We start from the raw sequence: 20,568 nt of genomic DNA, 5'->3' as shown, positions 1-20,568 counted from the left end.
AGGTGAACATATTGATAATGGGATGTCTCCATCTGCACACTAAGTGCTGACAGATTCTGTCAGACAGTCCATTCGTTCATCTGTGTCACTGCTCGACTTAGGGAATCGGTTAGGGTGTTGGCTCAATCCAGAATGTATAAGGGCAGCAGGGCAACCATCCTGGGTATGCAGCATTCCCACAGTTGTAGACCCAGGGAGTTCATTGTGGTTGACCTGGTCTCTCCCTTGCTTATGTTGTCACACAATCATTGACAAATCCCTTAAAAGCCCTGAGGGCCTTGACCTTCCCAATCATCTCTGAGGTGCTAATGTGAAGGTGTTGTTGCTGACTGGACCACTTTTCCTCAACAGTCAGGCCTGCACAGTGAGCTCCCCAGCCGGAGCAAAATGTATCTGTCAAAAAAATCATGGCTTAAGAAGGATGGCAAGGCATTCCAATGGACAGGTTGTGGGGCTGAAGCTACCAATGTAGTATGGATCGAATCCGAGATGGAGTGGACATCTGCTTGTCAAGGGGATCTTGTCTGGGGCTGAAGTGTCAAAGAAATCACAGCTGCAGTGGGTGGAAGCATAACATCACACATGAAATTACTATCGTAGTTGACACAAAGAGAAGAAGCAGTTGCATCATAAGTCTTACCAATACCAACAACAAGTGTAAAAATCCAAGAGATGAAACTCCAGATGGCTTGAGTCCCAAGGGAAGAAAGGCTCATGCCTGCCTGAAATCAAGGATGAGGTTGCCAAGAACTTGCAGGTGGATTTCAACTGTGCCATTTCAACTATGATGGGAGTTTGCTGTGCCTCACCCTCATCCTCTGAAGAATCAAGAAAGGAACTCACGCAGACATGGGCCAAGTCTTGTAGTAAGAGTTGGGGAAACTAGTACATTGGATTGTGTCTTCTGCATCTGAACTTCAGTATCTCAGTTGGAGTGCTGAAGTATTGCACCAAGGCAGCTGATTTGTCCATAGTGAGTTCTAGTCAATGACTGGTCATTTCAGCTTGTAGATGTTGAGGCAGTAGTATTGCAGGTTCTGCCACAGATGAAGTCGAGTATTCCAGCTGACATAGAGAATAACCTCTCGAAGCAGGATGAAACATATAGCAAATGTATGATCTAGGTGTGCAGGAGTGCAACCGGCAGCAATGACGTCTCGAGGATACTAAGTGGAAATGTCACAGTGAGGGAGGGTACTGACATCCCATATCTCCATAGTGCTTAGAAAATCGGTATTGATAGTCTCTTCAGTAGCAGTAGTCTTCCTTGTTCAGAATCGACAAGTGTACACAGATGTGTTACAAAGGTTCCCATCCAGGGATGAGAGTAAACAATGCGATGGCGTAGAGTCATGTGTGACCTGAAGAGACACTAGGGATACCCCATGAGGTGATGGCAGGCAAAAGAAGAGGAAGTTGTCCAGATGGTATCTGACAATGCTGGAAAACCTGTAGTGGACACCTGAGGCACTTCTTGAACCAACTGAACCTCGGTATGGACCAAGTATTAGAGCCAGGAGACTAGTTGAGTTTGACCATCTCACTAATGACAGAATCAGTAGTGATGCTGGTCACGGGACTGATGAACTGTGCCTCACCGTGTTGGCCTCTTTGGCCTTTTTCTTAGTTCTCAGAGCCATAGTCAGACATGTCCTGTTTCTGTCCCCTTCCAGCCTTAGAGTGAACCAACTGATCTTCCTGGGGCTGGAGGAGCTGGTACCACTGATTCTTGGAAATGGAGACAAAGACTACATGAAGGGAACAGTTTTTAGCAGCCCCCTCCACCGCCTTAAGAGACTGCACCCAGAAATGGGTTCACAGCCAAGAAATACGGATCTTCAGGGCCTGGTTCATGAAGCAGCAACAAATAGAGCTCGAATGTACCTGGTGCCTCTCACGAAGGCAGAACGGACACTCTGTGTGGCCATCTGAATGTGGCATTTTCCCTCCACACAAAGCGCATTTCTCAAACAAGGCCTTGAAAGCCATACACTACTTCTGAGGAAACAGCCAACCAGGTTGGGATAGAGGGGAAGGGGAAAGGGTGGGAGGGAACACAGGACAACCCAAAGGGTGTTTCTTCTTATCCTTGACAGTGGACAAAGAGAAGAACAAGAAGGAGCTTGAAACTAGTACAAAGCCACTCAATATCTGAAGATCTCGAAGTAAATCACACAAGAACAGATGAAAAGGAACAGAGGGGAGTAACTCTTGATTCTCTTTATGTGGGCACCCGAAGGGGAAGAGTTATCATCAAAAGCTACTAAGCCCTGGAAACGTGCCTCACATGCACCTTCTGAGAATCGGATCTGTGGCACAAGATCCATTTGTGTGGAGCACATAGATCACAAAGAAGAACCACAGTTTCCCAACACCCTTCAATTATGTTTATATCCATTTCAGTAAAACAGATATATTTTTGATGTATATTTTTTTAGTATCAGTATTCTACACTAGTGATGTGTGCTGACATATGCTGTATTTGTTAAAACTACAATGGTTATTGCAATATTGATGCAAATAAAATTTGACCTGATTTTGACTTCAGTTTCTTGAATTAGAATTGGAAATGTAGTGCTTAATAGCTGCATGTATAAGAAGGCTAACACTTGAATAATAAATGCACATTGAATCAATAAACCATTGAGAGAATCTCTAATGAACAGAAATGGAAAATACTCACAATTCTTTGATCCACAGTTCAGCCTCAAAGAAAGGTGTACTGAAAGAAGAAAACAGGTGAAAAAAAGTATAAATGTCTCTTCTGTGAGAAAAACAGATTAGTATTAGCTGAAACACCAGTAAAGAGCAATGATATCTATGAAAGAAAAACAGAAATAAAATGTAATAACTCAAGCCAGCTGCATAGCCTATAGGCAAACTGAGGTAAAATATAGGTCAAAAACTGTGGACAGTTGAAGAGCTCACTGAGGTCAGAGAATGGGAAACAGCTATGGTGGTTGATTGAATAATAGACCCAAGGGGCTGATGCAATGCTAGAACCCTCTCACTAGATGGCAGTGCAAGCAGGCTTCAGAAGTAGTAGCATTGACAGAAATGAAAACCAATAGTTGTATGCAGAAAATAGAGGAAGAGATCTGACTGACATGCAAATACAGAAATACTATTTCCACTCCTAAATTATTGCCTACTAGTTTATGCCCTGGAAGGAAAAGCACTTGTGGATATGAAGTTACAATCGGAAAAAGAAAGCTTATTTGGGGGGGATCCACATACAAAATCTCCTGTTGTGGTACAAAGAAACTATCTGTCAAGCTTCTGTGGCCAAATAGGACAATACATTTCTGCTCTAGCTGAGATAAGATCAGAATTGTCAGGCACCTGATCCCATCTGATCTTGGAAGCTAAGCATGATCAGGCCTGTTTTGTATTTGGATGGGGGATTTCCAAGGAATATCGGCTGCTGCAGGTTGTATTTCAATGGAAAGCAATGGCTAGATCACTTCTAAGTATGCCTTGCCTAACAAAACCCTATGAAATTCAATGGAGCACTGTAAGTCTACAAGTGACTTTACAGCATTTACACACACACACAGATGTCCAACTACACATTGCAATCTGAGCTAAATATCTAAACAAACTAAAACAAATGTAAATGTCAAAAAACATCCAGGTGAGACAAAACACACAGTAAAGAAAGTGGCCAAATACCAGACATACGTAGCCACACTAAAGCCCATTAAAATTATTGAGACTCTTGTCAATCTTTGATTGAGAGTGGGAATGATGATGATGACTCATAATCATGTTCCACTGATTCAAATGGAACTTAAGGACAACTAATTTTAACTGGCTCTCCCCCCCACCCCCATCTTTGAATATCAGTGAACTCAGTTTTGGCTTCCATCTGACAAGAAAAATACTTACCTTGGAGCTGGAGATTGTGTGTCTTTACCATTGAGCATTATGACAGAGTCAGAACCTAAACAAAGTAGATACACAGCAAGATTAAAATTAATCATCAAAAATAAGTTTTTCTAGAAATATGACTTACTTTTCCCACTAAGTTACACCGTAGATATCATAACTGGTATTTGACTGCCAAACTTTTACAACTCACACAAGAATTCAAATTACTTTTGAAATATAAATTTGGTAACTGGACAGGGGCCATCAGCCTCAGGCTACAAGTGGAAATTATTCATAAGTAAACAAATCAGGATTTGATTGCCAGTTTCATATTTTATATGTGAGAATAACAATAAGCCACTTTTGATTTATGGTTGATGTAGAACAAGGGTGGGGATTATGCAACCCTCACATTGTTGTTGGGCTGCAAGTACCAGCATTCCGTACTGGCCACACTGCCTGGAACTGCTGGAATGTAAAATCCAACAACCTTTCAGGGTCACATGATTCCCAACCTCAATCTAGCAAAAGTAAGAACTAAAGAATCTTGGATAGGGAAGGGAAGCCAATCAATCTATCAATAAACTTATATCTAACTTTTACCTTCAGCGTGTTCATCCAATGCTGGTTGACTATTTCGCTGGGTTGGTGTACTAGCATCCTTGGGCTCAAAGTTAACATGTGAGGGGAAATTATGAATAAAATGTTGCAGTGGTTGGTGAGAATGCTGCTCCTGAGCCCTGAGAATGGTAGATGACTGGTTGCTTGCAGGAGTGTCACAAACATCAAAAGGGCTTCTACTCTTATTTTCAGCCTCTTGTACAAAGTTTTTACTGGAACTTGTGCATCTGGGCCTGAAAACAAAAACAAAAGACTAGAACTTGCAAAGATGAACTAGACAAATTGCTAACTTGATCTGTATATTTCGAAGACTCACAAGTGGACGGACAAAGGTGAAGAGGTCTTGGAGGCTGAGAGTTTTTTCCCTGTAACCATTTGAATCAGCTGCCGGTAGATCTCTTTCTCTTCCTCTCGAACAGTCTGTGAAGAAATGACCACATACTCTCTAAAAATATTACACAGTACAACTGTTGATGTGTTCCCTCAAGCTGTTTCTGACTCCTAGCAATCCTAAAGCAAAACTGTCACAGGGCTTTCTGAAGTTGACCATGTGCGACTTGCCTAAGGTGACACAGTGGGTTTCCATGACTGAGCGAGGAGGATTTGAACTCTGGTCTCCAGAGTCACAGTCCAACACTCAAGCCACAACACCATGTTGAATCCTACAGTATAACAGGACACCTCAATTTATCTGCCTGAGAATGTAAAAGGGTTTAACAAGGGCAAAAAACAGTTTAAGCAACAATAACAACAACATTAACTTGGGATGCAAAGACCATTTTGATCCATAAATCAACACCCTTGGTAAAATTAAAGAGTTGACCTGAATAAGATTGGGTGTGTTTTCATATGCTTTAAATGTCAACAGAAAGGGGCCCTAGTGATGAACAATATCTCTCTCCACTCTCTACCCAGGAGTTAACCATACTGTCAAATAAATGTAACATAAGATAGACCTGTATTTGTTTATACAGTGGCCCCTTGGTATCCACTGGGGTTTGGTTCCAGGACTCCCGTGGATACCAAAATCTGTGGATGCTCAAGTCCCATTAAATACAATGGTGTAGTAAAATGGTGTCCTTTATGTAACAAGATTTACTTTTTGCAATGTATATACTTTTTGAACATTTTCAAGATGTGGATGCACAAATCCATGGATTCAAAAATGTGTAGTAAATCTATTGGAAATAATAATTTCATTATTTTTAATAAGATGGAGAAGGAAGGTGATAGTTTTTTCTTGGGAATGGTGTGGAAATGAGAAGGATTTCTTTTTCAGGTTGAGTTTATGTTGTATAAAAAGTCAAAGTATTAAAAATGTTTGTAATACGGGCTTATTAGACAAACAGGTTTCTATGCCACTCTTCTATGACATTAGTGCGACATGGAGCTCGTCATTATCACAAAATACCAGCCAGATTTGTGAAATGGGTTGACTGACAAAGACTTACCCAACCAAGAAAATCTCAAAGCATGAGAATCTTTCTATCTAAGTCTCTTCAGTTCTCTCTACTTTTTCTTCTCACCCACCTCTTCTGCAGTATTGATGAATCTCCTCTGTGATTTCTTGGGACTTAACAAGCTCCGACGGCATGTAGCACTCCATGATGTACTGGTAACAGACTTAATTGGATAGGACTTTTCATAGGCAGAAACATGGCAATGGTGGTTTGATTTCCCTGCAAATGAATTAGATGTGCCACTGCAAAAAAAAAAAAAAGTTCAATATCAAAAGTGGGGTAATATAGTGCCATCGATGTACCTGGCACTTTAGAAATAAAACAACCAAAAACAATGGGTGCTGCCAAGGGAATACAATTTAAAATGTGTGTGTATGTGTTTGCACACATGTTTGTGCACGTGTGCATGTATACACACACATGCACGCGCGCACAGAGGGAAGGAAAGAATAATAAAAATACAAGACTCATACATTTCTAAAACAAATTATCCAGAAAAAATGCAATATAATATAAACCGAATAGACATTCAACACAACCAAAATACAGAATATTAAAATAAAATTCCAAAAGCTTTAAAAAAAACCCAAGAAAGTTCTTAATTCAGGTTTCAAAATAATGAGGGAAGTAATGTTCGAGGAGGCAATTCCAAGAGTATAAGCCAAAGAAGAGGAAACCCTTATTTGGGTGAGAGGCCTTGAGTTCCTAGAACACAAATCTCAAGCAGGCTGGTAAAAAGAAATAAGGGATGAAAAATAGGAGGAGCTAGGTTGTGTAGAGCTTTGAATGTTAAAACAAGAAGTTTGCACTGAATCCTAAAAGGAATGGGTAACCAATGAAGAGATACTGTATCAAAAGTAGGGTAACATGATCAAAACAACAAGCCAAAAATATAATCTTAGGAGCAGAATGCTGGATGCAAACCAGAGAGCTAAGGTGAGATAATGAAAGACCAGTCAAAAGAAGATTACAATCATCAAGGTGGAAAATGGCCAAGATATGAACTAAGGTCTTAGCAGAAGAATCAGAAAGAAAAGATCTGATTTTTGGTAAAGGTATAAAGAAAAAGGCAACATGACTTTGCTACAACCTCAATGTGAGGAACAAAAAACAAAGAGGAGTAAAAAAATAAAACCAACACTATTTGTTTACAGGATAGTTATTAACATTGATGTAAAATGTATATTGTAAAGAAGGTTTCAGAAGAAACCTTTGTCATGCTAAATTTTAGGTAACAATGAAGCAGCCAAGCCGAGACATGTTAAAATATGATGCTCTATGTCAAAAAAGACTTCTGCAGTAGAGAAATACAGCTCAGTATCATCATCCTAAAGATGGTACTGAAAACCATATGAATTAATAAGAATATCCAAAGATAGTTTATAAAGATCTGTGGCGAGACAAGGATCAACTGGTGGATGAGCCAATATAGCAATAGCAAGTACATTTATATACCACTTATCAGTGAACTAGGCACTCCCTTACAATGTGTGAGCTAACTGCCCCCAATAAGCTGGTTATTCATTTTAGTGAACTACGGAAGGATGCAAGGTTGAGTGATCCCTGCCTTCTTGGGCAGTAGGAGGAGTTAACACAGAATTCCAAATGCTTCTTTTGCTACAAATTCCTTGCCTCCCTCTGCAGTTCACTCTGCAGGCAACTGAACAAGTTGACACATGCAAACTTACCTACATACACACACTTCATATCCCTGTAATTGCATTTTAAAACTGATTATCCATAACATTAGTCATACTTAGACTAGGTCCATGGGAGTCACATTTCAATGGGTTTACTTTTGAATTGTATTTATTGCTGGTCTTCCCATATGTTTTCAAATGCTTCAGACATAATCTGGTGGAAGTTGCATATAAACAAACAAATAAATTACCACTGTGTTCAAACGCTCTTTTATGCCCTGATATATAATGCTTATAGCATTAAGCATTACTTGATAAATTTCAGAATGCTCAATGTGGAAAATGTAATTGCTATTGTTTTATGTATTCAGTTACTGAATATACTGTTTCTTTTTTTTAACTCTTATATCACACAGCTGAAATAAACTAAAACTGACAAATGTGTTAAACCACACACAATATCCAATGAGAACATACAGACCTTGGAGTTTTGCGTGTCTCAAAGTATACACTGCGATTTGGTCTAGGCTTTTGTAAAACAGAACCGAGCGTAGAACCACAACTTCTCCACTGTCCATTGGCACTTGTTCCAAATGTTCTTAGCGCTCCTGTGGTTTGAAAGGTCTCAGAGGTCAGAGGTTCTGTCAAAATATAAGCATTGAACAGTGAATGAGAAGCCAGCAATCTCACATCGAGCTTAACAAAAACACTGGCATTGCCTCTATGAGAAATTTCATGTTTGTAGCACCTTGCTTTAGCCAGTATCAATGAACTGAAATAAACTACAGGTGCTTCAAATAATTCCTAAATATAGGCGGGTTATAAACCGCCGCCACTTGGTCCGCGTGGGAGCCGTAGCACCCACACCGTGCGTCTCCCGCACGGACCGAAAAAGAAGCTCCAAAATGGAGCTTCTTCTTGCGGCGCCTCTGTGATGTCACGAGGCGCCAGGGGCGCATTTGTGACGTCACAGACGCCGTGACACGTTCGGACGCACAGTGTCCGATACGTAAAGATGGCACCGGTCGTGTGGAATGGCCGGCGCCATATTGTACGGACAGAGTTCGTACTAGAGCCAAGGGTGTCTAGAAGAGACGCCCCTTTTTTAAAATGGGACGTCCTGCGGACGTCCCAAGTGCCGGTTTGTAACCCGCCATAGTTTCACAGGTGTTGTCACAAATTTCCTCACTTTTAAGGTGTTCTAAGAATTAATTGCTGCCTGTCTTTTAAGATGTCCCTGCATTAATTCTTACAGTGCAATTCCAACTCACAATCATTTTTGAAAAGGTACAGAAAGATCCCTTCCCAGTTTTATATAGTCATCAGAAATAGTGGCATCTCACATTTAATAATACACAGAACATTCAGAGAGTCTGACACAACACATACACAATACAAGTATGGGTTATCCAAGTACATGTTCTCCAAAGAAAGGGAACTCTTATTAGCTGGTAGTTTGGCAAGGAATACAGAGAAGGCTTGTCACTGCCTTCCTCTGAAATATAGCCTACAGCACCTGGTATGCCTTGGAGTATCCCACGTAAGTGCTAACCAGGCCTGACTTCAAGGATCAGACAGGGTCTGATGCCTTCAGGGTATCTAGGATTATTACAGCAGAGACTGCTGCTCTTTGGTTTCGTGTTCTAACTAGAAATGTCTTGTAACTTTGTAACTTGAAATGTAACTAGAAAGAGTAGTGACTCTTCCTAAAACCACAAGCGCCATTTCAAACTGTTTAAGTTTCAGTAAGAAGAAAGCTTCCTGTGCTTCAGTGAAAAGCATTCCCGTCGCCATAAGCAGCAAGAATTATATACCACACATAAGATATAGATAATCTCCCCAGTGTTACAACCTATACATATTTTGATAGATCCCAATTAGCCCATCAACTGTATTTAAGGCAGTCTGCCTTACCTGACAAATACTTGAAGCTATAGGAGGCATTTCCAGGACAAGTTAAAGTTGTCTCTGAACTGTCAACCTTGTTTGATAAAAACTGAACAAAAAAGTAAATAAAAAACAAAGGACGTTAAAAAACCACATTCAGAAGGAAAAGAAATGCTCTTTTCAATACAGATCATGAACTACAGCAGCCCAAGTGAAACAAGAGCTGTGTTTTGCAGCTTGTAACCATTCTCAGAACTGGTTACTAAAATGCAAAAAAGGCGACACATTTAGATTACAAGCAACATTCTAGACATGGAAATTATATTACAATTTAGAGTATCATTTAGAACTGGGCAAGACAGAATCACTAGGAGCACAACTTTGAATATGAGGAAGTGATTTATAAGGTGTCAGTACTGTTTTTTTAGCAAGCAAAAGGGAAATGTCTAATTTTTAAAAAATGTAAGCCATTCTGATAGGCTTTTGGCTGAAGAGCAGGGTATAAATACTATAAATAAATAAATAAATAAATTCCGTAAACATCAAGGTGGTATAGCTAAAGACAACAGTTTTGTTTTAAATAAAACTGTTGTCTTATAAATTAAAGTTTTATTTATTTATACAAATTAAGACTCTACCCACCATTGTTTTATTATTGTAGTACTGTATTGTTCTCAGATTTTTATCTGTAATTTTAATGGATGGAATTGTTTAATTCTTTTTTAAGGGGGGAATTGTATATACACTGGTACCCCGGGTTACGAAATTAATTCGTTCCGCCGCCGCTTTCGTAACCCGGGATACTTCGTAAGCCGAATAGCCCATAGGCGCTAATGGGGAAAAAGCCGCGGCTGCGCCGCGGCTCCATTTAAAACAGCGCCGGGGTTTTTTCGTAACCCGAAAAAACCTTCGTAAGCCGAAACAATAAATCCCTATGGGATTTATTCGTATCCCGAAAATTTCGTAACCTGGGTATTTCGTAACCCGGGGGACCAGTGTATTGTATTTTTTAAAGGTTGTACGCTGCTTTGATTGTGGAAACAAAAAGAAGGATATAAATTAAAATTTTATTTATTATTTAACAGATGGGCTTTATAATTAGCAGAGTAAGGATATTCTATTACTTCTGCATCATGTTCTGCTACCACAGAACCTCAGGAACCCTTAATATAGTTTTATCTGTATTTCATCAGATGAAACGGCACATATGTGTCCTCAGCTTCATTACATTTGTCTTGCGTAAATCTTTAAATCAAGCAAATCTAGTAAGAGTTGTAATCCAAAGAGCACAAATGACCAATTACAGCTGTATCAGAAAGACAATACTGAGCAAAGCTATTTAATAAAAAAACCGCTGAAGGATGCAGATAAGGATACAACAAGCAGCTAATTCCCAAACCTTGTTGCCAGACACTGGAAGCTGATCTCCTGAGGAAATATTCTGCTGTAGAGGAAGAGTCTTGAATACAGATGTGTGATTAGTTAACACAGAGTCTCCAGCATCCATCTTCATACTATCAGCAGCTTCATCTGTAAAAAAATAAAAATCCTAATAGTCAGATTTTCAGGAAGAAGAATGTATGCATGTTCTAAGAGAAATGTCTACTAGGAATTGTCTAAGGACACAAAGAGTTCTTCTGCAGACTACAAAGACCTGAAAAAACAAATTTTGAAGAAGGATGAGATTGAAAAGCCAAAGTAAAACCAGCAGCACCATTTTTAAAAAGGCAATGCATTATTTTCCCACCCACTCACAATTGAGGGAAACAGAGAAGTTTGCAAAAACATTAAGCTTTCCTTGAAAGGAAAAAAAAATACATTCTTTTCTAAAATAAGTTAAAAAGAACAGGAAAATGAATGTGTCTTTAGACTAAAATAAGCTGTTAAAGAGCAGTGAGCATAAAAGTAGTGAGGGTTGAGGAAAACAGTTTTCAAAAAACCCTTTTCGTTTAAACAAGTTTTTTCTCATTAATGTTTTAATGAAAAAAATTGAATCCTGCTTATTATAGTAATATCATAAAACATTATTTTATGTACAGTCTGCCCACTCCAACCACAGGCTTGCCATCCACTGATTTGAGCATCCGCAGATGGCTCTGCCCCATTCACCCCAATGGCAGTGCATGCATGCAGCCGTGCCACCATTAAAACCAACAGGACTTGGAGTTGTTAGCACCTGTGGGAAAGGGAGCCTGGAATGGAACCTCAGTGGATATAAAGGGCTGACTGTATTAGAAAGCTTGATCAAACATGTTTTAATGCTCTCTATCATTAACAATGCAAAGTCATTAGGCTTTGATATGATTTACATCTTTTTATAAATTATCAAATTTTTATTGCTTACTATTCCTATTAAAGCTGAATATATGTAGACTATACAGTACATGAAAATATAAAGTAGAATAATAGAATTGTAGAGTTGGAAGAGACCACAAGGGCCATCCAGTCCAACACCCTGCCATGTAGGAACTCACAATCAAAGCATACCCGACAGATGGCCATCCAGCCTCTGTTTAAAGACTTCCAAGGAAGGAAACTCCACTACACTCCGAGAAAGGAGTGTGTTCCCCTGTCGGACAGCCCTTACTGTCAGGAAATTCCTCTTAATGTTGAGGTAAAACCTCTTTTCCTGGAGCTTGCATCCACTGCTTCGGGTCCTAGTCTCTGGAGCAGCAGTAAACAAGTTTGCTCCCTCCTCAATGTGACATCCCTTAAAATATTTAAACAGGGCTATCATATCACCTCTTAATCCTCTCTTCTCCTGGCTAAACATACCCCGCTCCCTAAGTCATTCCTCGAAGGACATGGTTTCCAGACCCTTCACCATTTTAGTCACCCTCCTTTGGACACACTCCAGTTTCTCAACATCCTTTTTTAATTGTGGTGCCCAGAACTGGACACAGTATTCCAGGTGAGGCCTGACCAAAGCAGAATAGAATGGCACTATTACTTCGCTTGATCTAGACGCTATAGTTTTATTGATGCAGCCTAAAATCGCATTGACCTTTTTAGCTGCCACATTGCACTGATGACTCATGTTCAACTTGTGGTCTACTTGGACTCCTAGATCCCTTTCACATGTAGTTTCATTAAGCCAGGTGTCCTTCATTGTATATCTGTGCATTTCATTTTTCTGCCCTAAGTGAACTCTGAGAAGTCTCAGAGTTGTTTGGGTTGAACTTACATTAACTGAAGGATTTGCTTTTGAATAGTATTTCTTTCTCTATAAAATGAAGCTATTAAAATGACACTGGATACTGGACTAAACAATGAGTAACTTTTAATAAACTTCTATAGTTAAAATGTGTAGTTTCAAACAGTCATTGCTGTTCCGGTAAGAGAGTTGGAAAATAGTAATAATAGCCAGATTTTTAAAAAAATACATAAATTATCTATTTAAAAAAACAGGATTTTTTAAAAAAAAGTCATTTGATTTAAACCAACCAACTCTGTCTCTTACTAACTTCACTAATACTGACTAAATTCAGTAGACATAGCTGCTCAGAACATAAGTCATTAAGGCTAAACTCCAGCCGTGCACTTGTAAAACATAGGAAAAATGAATGGTAATCTCTTACATGATAGGAGTTTCCAGCCATTGCTACATCTGCTCAGTTCCTATTGAACCAATCGGCAGATGTTTATGGTAGACTAAAAAGCACAGCAGATGTAGAGCAAGTTAGTCCTTACCTCCTCTATACTCCACCCAAAACCTGACATTATTTCACTTTCACTATGGCAAGAATCCCACACCCCACCATGGCTGGCAAAGCCACTGACGGTACGATAGAAGTCAACTCCCACATCTGGAATTGAAAGCACTTGATCCTAATCTTATACACTCACAAGAGCTTTTCAGCCTCTGTTGTTAGATAGGTTGAACATATCTGAACGTATATGAAGCTGCTATGTCCTACTGAGTACTTCTTTAACCTTTTATAAAAATGTGGGGGGAAACTGTAAGTGAAATGAACATACTCAGGGATAGCTATGTTGGCCATGCAGCAAAATACAATGAAATCCACAAAAGAGTGATACCTTCATTGTCCAGCCAAAATGCACAAAATATCAAGCAAAGATGTTAAAAATCACACAGGAAAATGAAAGTGACAGTGTGAGAGTCACAGAACTACATTCTGTCTCAGATGTTATTCCTATTATCAGTTAAGAAGGTCTATCAGGATGTCAGTACAGGTAGAAGTCACTTGCCTTCTTGGCCATGTAGGGGTTGGGGACAAAAGGCAATAAAAAACATTTAATAAAATTTCAACCCTGTTAGCAACAGAAAAGTTGCTAACTTCTCTTGAGATCCAGACTGACCTGGTCCTGTGGGTCAACTAACTGCCCTTTTCTTAGTCAGGGAACACTCAACTTCTCAGGAATTCCTGTACTGTTATATCTGGAAAAACTTGGCAATTCTAGTTCAAATGAAAGTTTTACCTTTGCTAGAGGTACCTCTAAGATGTAAAGGTATTGCTCCTTTGTGGATTTTGTTTTAAATAAAGTGGTTTTGTATAACCCAAACTCACCCATTATGATGCTGCTCACATAACTAGCTCAGGGAATGAAAGCTTCAAGTGCCTGTGAAGAAAGCAAAAGGTATAATGGTGAATAACTCTGCACTGGATAAAAAAAGATTCAGGTCACCCCCTGCCTTTTTTGCTTAGTACAAATCCCTTATTTCCTCAGCTCAAAGAAATATTCGGATTTCTGAAGAAGACAACTACATTTCGAGAAAAAATGAGAATGGGCCATATAAGACTACCCCTTAGTCTTATGGGCCACATAAGACTACGCCTAGAATGGATTGGGATGGGTTGGAGCTCCATGCAGGAGAGGGGCTACATTACACTAGAAGACCCAGTTGTTCATTTGCCAAGGAAACCTTCTCCCATCCATGCCAACCTGGAGCAGTATAAATAATTTTCAACCTTTGAAACTGATGGAGCAAGATTCAAAGAAATAAAGATCTATGTGGGTGTTAAAAAGAGTAATTCATCCACCCACCGCACCTGCTCATGTAAGTGTAAGCCAGCAGATGTTGATCATTCTGTCAGTTTCTACTAGTTCAACATTGTTCAAGATTGTGATTAAAGCACAGCTACTGAGCACTGTATGAAAAATGCAAGAATGAGAATTACTTTCACAATATAAAGGAAATAACATAGTGATCCATCATAAATTCAAAATCAAATTTTGAATTGGGATACAAAATCAGTGGTTTGTGGACCTGATAAAATGTCTTGTGAGGTGTGTTGTCTCCCTGGGGCAAAGATCTGTCATATGACAGAGAGGTTGACAAAACTTGTCAAGACTACTAAGCATTAGCCCTTCCTTTTGGTCTATGTGGGAACCAATGATAATGCAAGGCACTGCCTTCAGAATACCATAAGGGATTATGAGGCTCTGGGTAGGAAGCTGAAAGAGATGGGATGCACAGGTGATCTTCTCATCTCTTCTCCCAGCTGAACGGCTTGGTTCAAGAAGGTACAGAAAAATAACAGGGGTGAACAGCTAGCTCTGCAGATGATGCAACTAAGAACAACTTGGACTCTTGGATTATGGGCTGTGGTTCCATGAGGGGGGACTTCTGGCAAGGGATAGTTCGCCCCTCACGCCAGTTAGTCAAATTGTTATAGAGGGAACAAGACAAATAGCGCAGGGACCCAACAATGGGAGGGAATTCACAGGCAACTAGTGAGGAGGATCCATAGTCTTCAATGTCTCTACACTAATGCACAGATCGTGGGAAATAAGCAAGATGAATTTGAACTCCTAGCACAACAAAGCAAATACGATATCTGGATAAAAAATTAAAGAGAAGAGAAACAAAAGGGTTGTTATTGTGGGAGTCTACTACAAACCTCTCAAGTCACACTGAGGAATTGGATTATGCCTTTCTAGAACAGATGACCACACACTCAAAAAGGAGAGATGTAGTAGTGATGGGTGATTTCAACTATCCTGATATTTACTGAAATCAAACTCAGCCAAAACATTAAGGTCTAGCAAATTCCTCACTAGCCCGGAAGACAACTTCATTGTCGAAAAGGTGGAAGAGGCAACAAGGGGGTCAGCTATTTTAGAACTGATCCTAACCAACAAGGATGACCTGGTTAATGGGGTACAAGTGGTGGGATCCTTAGGTGGGAGTGAACATGTTCTCCTGGCATTTGTTATACAGTGGAAAGGAGAAGCCACACATAGTCAGACATGCATTATAGACGTTAGGAAAGCTGATTTCAGTAAACTCAGAGAAATACTGGGGGTAATCCTGTGGTCAGGAGCAGTAAAAGAGAATTCTTTCCATATTATTCCTGCCTCTGGTACCAAATTTTCTATTGAAGAAGTAATGCCCAGGAAGACATCTACTTTGTTAATGGTGGTATACCTGCCCATTTAAATAGTCAATACAATACTTCTGGCTATTAGCTACTGAAACATGTTCAAGTATTTCTGGTGATATACAAAACTGTAAATACTAAGTAGTCAGGCTATTTAGCAGACTGTCTTCCTCTATGCTCTCACAGTTGAACCCCACAATCTGCAATGGTTCTTTCCCAATCAACAGAACATCACTGGATGACACCCTGAAACTGGGCCTTTGTGGAGGTCATATTCATGCTTTGGATATTCTCTTCCTTGTAGCTGAGACAGAGATCATGTCAAGCAATAAATGCCTATTGGAAAAATATTTGTTTCTGTAGTTCTCTCCTGAATAATTAGTATGACACTTTGATTTCTTTTATTGGCTGTTGGAATATTATTTTCCCCAAAAAATGTATACTGTATACTGAGGACTGGAGCGTGGCTTTGGCGTGGTTTCCGGACACTTAGGACACATGCATCATTTAAACAGCATACCTCCAAAGTGACCAAAGCAGCTTTATTTTGGCCTGTCTGTATGGACCCATAGATTCTATGATACAACATGATAAGCAAGTGCTACAAAGAACATGCCTCTCTCCCCGCAAAGAAAATCTTCCTCAGAAGCATAACTTTATAGCAAGCTCTCTAAAGCTACCAACAAGTAGATACACAACTTTTTTCCCTTCTCTCTGACACTTCATCCTTCAATAACAGTGAGGTGATGAAGAAGAGATCAGAGTTCAGTTCTGTTCCCCTTCAGATGCCATCACTTTATGTGTGGCATAAACCTGTAAGTGTTCCTGAGGGAATGTGATACAAGACAGAGCTTTCTTTCACCACAACCTAAAAGAGGCAAGTTGTTTGTTACCACCACCAGGCAAACAAAACCAAGAAACCCCAGCATATTAGCCTGTATCACAAGCCTTACAACTGTAAGGCTGTCAGTTTGACCAAGTAGTCAAGGATATGCACATTTTTGTGATGTGTCAACCTGCTGCAATGTAACTTGTTTATTCTCACATAGTCATTACAAAAGTAAAGGAGATTAATATTCACTCTGCATTCTCCTCTTCCATGTGCTCTGATGTAATTAAAAGCTAAACTGTAGAACTAGTTTTTCAGGGTGTGATCACTCATCTAATTGTTCTGCACTAAGATGATTTCACAAAGAAATGGACTACTTTATTCTGACAGAGACAGGTTGTCAACATATAAAAATTAGTGGTATTTATTTGGGCAAGTTATTTCACCTTCCAGCCTAATTTTCCTATTCTATTATTATGAGGGTGGATGATTAAAATAGGAAATTTTTGCTGTTTTCACAAATAAATATTAGAAGAATCGGTTTCAAGCCTACCTATGTTAATCCCATACTAAAAATCACTGTCTCTGTAACTATCCTCTCTCATCATAAATTGGAAGTGTGAGGGAAAAGCCTGCGTACACTAAGTAAAGCAGTGGATTATTGTTTTTACAGGACAGCCATACACAAAGCATGTGGTTAGCTGTCACATTATATTAAAAGGGGAACAGCAACAAGTGTTATTGAGAAAGATGGGTGAAATCATAGTGTGTGAAAGCAGTAAAACAGGCAAGAGAAGGAACCATCAAGTGAAAGAGGAAATTCAAATTAGAAAGTTGAAGAAAGGGCAGGAGGAAGTCATGTGGCCAATTAACATGAGTAAACACCAACAATCCCAGCCTGCTACAGCTGTATTAGAAAAGATGACAGAAAGAAAACAAAGAAGTTTGTGTCGTGACAGACAAGCAGTGATCAATCACTAAAAAAAAGTGAGGGGGCAAACAAAGTCAGGAAAGTGACCACAGAATTTAATAGCTGCGCTTTCCTAATAAGCAGACTTCAATACTGTATCACTGTAATGGGAAACTCAGTGAACCAGGTTTTGAGTAATAAATAATTTTAAAATGGGTATTTCAGTGCCACTTAACATTTGCACCTACTCTACATGAAACAGGTCACAGACCCAGCCCCTGGACCTCCATTTTAAGGCATCAAATGATAGGAATGACCTTTTGCTTCTGTCCCTGGACAACCATCCTCAGACAGAGCAGACAATATAGCTCCTGAAATCACATAACTCAGAGTGGGATTTGGGCCCTTCAGTCTGGAAGCTGCAGTGCAGCTTCTGTACTCTTAAAACACATGTATCATTTAAACAGCATACCTCCAAAGTGACTCGATGCAGCTTTATTTTGGCCTATCTTTATTGGGCCATGGGTATACCGAGGAGAGGGGGAAAAATGAAAGGTGGGGGGGGGGGGGGGGGGAGGAAAGTGGAATGTAATGGAAATGCAAAACATGCTGGCATGGTGTGAGGTGACAAATAGAAATCTCAGTTGCTTATAAAAGAGTTGCTAAGAGAACAAAGAAAGTGAATTTTACACTCAAGCAGCATTAAGCAGAGAAGCACATGGATGGATGGCAGAAGCAAAGCTGAACTTTTAACTGACAGAGAACAGTACAGTGGGCCATTGGTATCTGATGGGTTTTGGTTCCAGAACCCCGTGGATACCAAAATCCATAGATGCTCAGGTCCCATTAAACACAGTGGCTTAATAAAAGGGCGTCCTTTATATAAAGTGGCAAAATCAAGGTTTGCTGTTTGAAATTTTTATGTTTTTGGAATATGTTCAAATTGTGGATAGCTGAATCTATGGATAAAGAATCGATAAGGAGGGCTGACTGTACTTGCCGACTCAGGGAGAAAGACTGGTCCATGCAGAGGGTTTGAAAGCGAAGAGTCTTGGCAGACATTGAAATCTTCCCACTAAACCAAGCAGAGTATAAGCTTCTTTCTCTCTTTCCTTCTGTGAGGAAGACCAAACTCTTAAGGAGGGAAGCCAGGACAAAGCAATGAGGATGCTTGACAGTCTGACGTGTGATTTTAGTTGCTCCTCCGCCCGCCCCCTGGGCCCACTTTTCATACAATTTCAGAGGCTTTCTTCTGAAATGTCAATGTTACAGCAGCAACTCCTAAGGAAGGCCAAGGAAGAAAGTGCAGTCAGGCTTACTGCTGAACATAAAGAAAGCAAAAGTAATGACCGTGGAAGACTTGCATACATTCAACCTGAACAATAAGAAATATCAAAACATTTAAAGATTTCCCTGTATCTGGGATCAAACATTGATCAGAACGGAGACTGCAATCAAGAAATAAGAAGCCTAGAAAAGGAGGGGGCAGCTATGAGAGAACTGAAAAAGGTCCTAAAGAGTAAAGAGATAATAAGTCTAAGCAGCAAAGTTAGAACTGCCCAAGCTAGGTATCCCCTACTGCCTTGCATGGATGTGGGAGATGGACAGTGAGGAAAGTGGGTAGGAAGAAACCTATTTGAGATGCGGTCATGGAGAGAAGCGCTTAGGACAAACAAGTGGGGCTGGAGCAGATGGAGCCAGAAGGCTCCTTGGAAGCCAGGAAGAGCAACCTGAGGCTGCTCTACTTTGGCCTCATCTTGAGAAGGCAGGGCACATTAGAAAAGACATTTGCTGGGGTTAGGGGCACAGCCCCCCCTGAATGTGGAAAGAGCACAAATAACAAACACACGGTGCTTTTACCTGAAAGGAGCCCTCTAGGCATCCCTAGGTCCTCCTCCAGGGCAACTCCGTGGTCAGCATCCTCAGAGACTGACCAAGGGACTGCCCTGGAGGCGCCACAAAGGCCGAGTGGACGCTCTCTCGAGTGCCACTTTTGGTTAAAGAGGACCATAGAGTTGCATGGAGGAGGACCTAGATATTCCTAGAGAGGACACATTAACATAACCCCTGAATAATCAAAGCCTCAAACGTGGAGGGAGGGACGAGCGTGATGGTAGGGAAGGCAGAGGGAAGCAGAGAGAGAGAGAGGAAGGCCAAAGGCTAGCTGGGTGGCTCCATAAAGGAGGCCACAGGCATGGCTTGCAGGAACTGAGCAGAGCAGCCTTGCCAAGAAAGCCCCAGGATGATAGGTTTGCTTTAGGGTCGCCATGCGTCGGAAACGACCATCAGCAATAAAGGAGCGCAGTGGAGGGAGAGAAGGCAGGGAGGGCTCATTAGAAAAGACCTACCGGAAGAGAAGGCCGCGCGGAGCAAAAAACAAACGGCTCCCGCGCGCGACCACCGGCCGCCTCTCGCGCTCCCTTTCCCTCTGCGCATGCGCGCCCTCCTTCTCCTGAGAAGCCTTGGGGTTCCACACCTTTCTCTTCTTTCTTGACCAGAGGCGGGATTCTCAAAGGGGCCGGAACCGGAAGTAGCTCCCCCGCTGCTGCCCTGCTTTCCCTGGCCCCGCCCCCTTCGGCCTCACTTCCCTTCTTCCGGGCCAAAAAGAAAAAAAAGGACGAGGACAAGAGAACAGAGGTTGTGAGAAAGGGGGCGTGGCCAACAAGGGAAAGGGGCGTGGCATGCGGGCCTAGATAAGGAATCCGAGGAGGAAGACCAGAGAACTGAAGTAGTGAGAAAGGAGGCGTGGCCAACAAGGGGAAAGGGGCGTGGCTTGTGCCGGCCTAGGCAAGTGCCTTAGGATGAAAGGGCTGCGCATGCGCACTGTTGGGAAAAAGGGGTTCAATGTGTGTGTTGTGTGGGTCCTTTGTGTCTGTTTTGGCCTCAGCCACGTGTTTGGTTCGCCTGGCTGGCTGCTCTGAGGCTGGGGGAGGAAGGAAGGGTATGTGTGTGCATGTGGAGTGGTCTCACACACCTCTGTTAACAAAGGAAACCTGCCCTGGCTGCA

General features: G+C 40.9%; 1 protein-coding gene across 4 annotated transcripts in view; it reads right to left on the bottom strand.

Annotated features, from left to right (window-relative positions):
- Positions 1–20,111, bottom strand: part of SENP1 (SUMO specific peptidase 1) — a 38,604-nt gene extending 18,493 nt beyond the window's left edge. For 2 of the 4 annotated variants that reach the window (XR_006102034.1, XM_042450238.1), the window contains exons 1-10: positions 19,910–20,111; positions 14,008–14,059; positions 10,878–11,008; positions 9,506–9,587; positions 8,073–8,232; positions 6,022–6,193; positions 4,808–4,911; positions 4,474–4,724; positions 3,889–3,943; positions 2,684–2,722 (exon numbers count right to left, since the gene is read on the bottom strand). Coding sequence is in view for 3 of the 4 variants with exons in the window: in XM_042450238.1 (XP_042306172.1) it covers positions 2,684–2,722; positions 3,889–3,943; positions 4,474–4,724; positions 4,808–4,911; positions 6,022–6,193; positions 8,073–8,232; positions 9,506–9,587; positions 10,878–11,008; positions 14,008–14,011 (998 nt within the window). In the remaining variant the exon portion in view is untranslated. Of the gene's footprint in view, positions 1–2,683; positions 2,723–3,888; positions 3,944–4,473; positions 4,725–4,807; positions 4,912–6,021; positions 6,194–8,072; positions 8,233–9,505; positions 9,588–10,877; positions 11,009–14,007; positions 14,060–14,490; positions 14,590–19,909 lie in introns of all 4 variants that reach the window. The other 2 variants (XM_042450240.1, XM_042450241.1) reach the window with 2 other exon arrangements.
- Between the last annotated feature and the right edge of the window lie 457 nt (positions 20,112–20,568).

The sequence above is a fragment of the Sceloporus undulatus genome, chromosome 2, assembly GCF_019175285.1.
Source record: "Sceloporus undulatus isolate JIND9_A2432 ecotype Alabama chromosome 2, SceUnd_v1.1, whole genome shotgun sequence".
NCBI lineage: Eukaryota > Metazoa > Chordata > Lepidosauria > Squamata > Phrynosomatidae > Sceloporus > Sceloporus undulatus.
The sequence above is the reverse complement of the archived record's forward strand: the minus strand, read 5'-3'. Positions and strand labels throughout refer to the sequence as shown.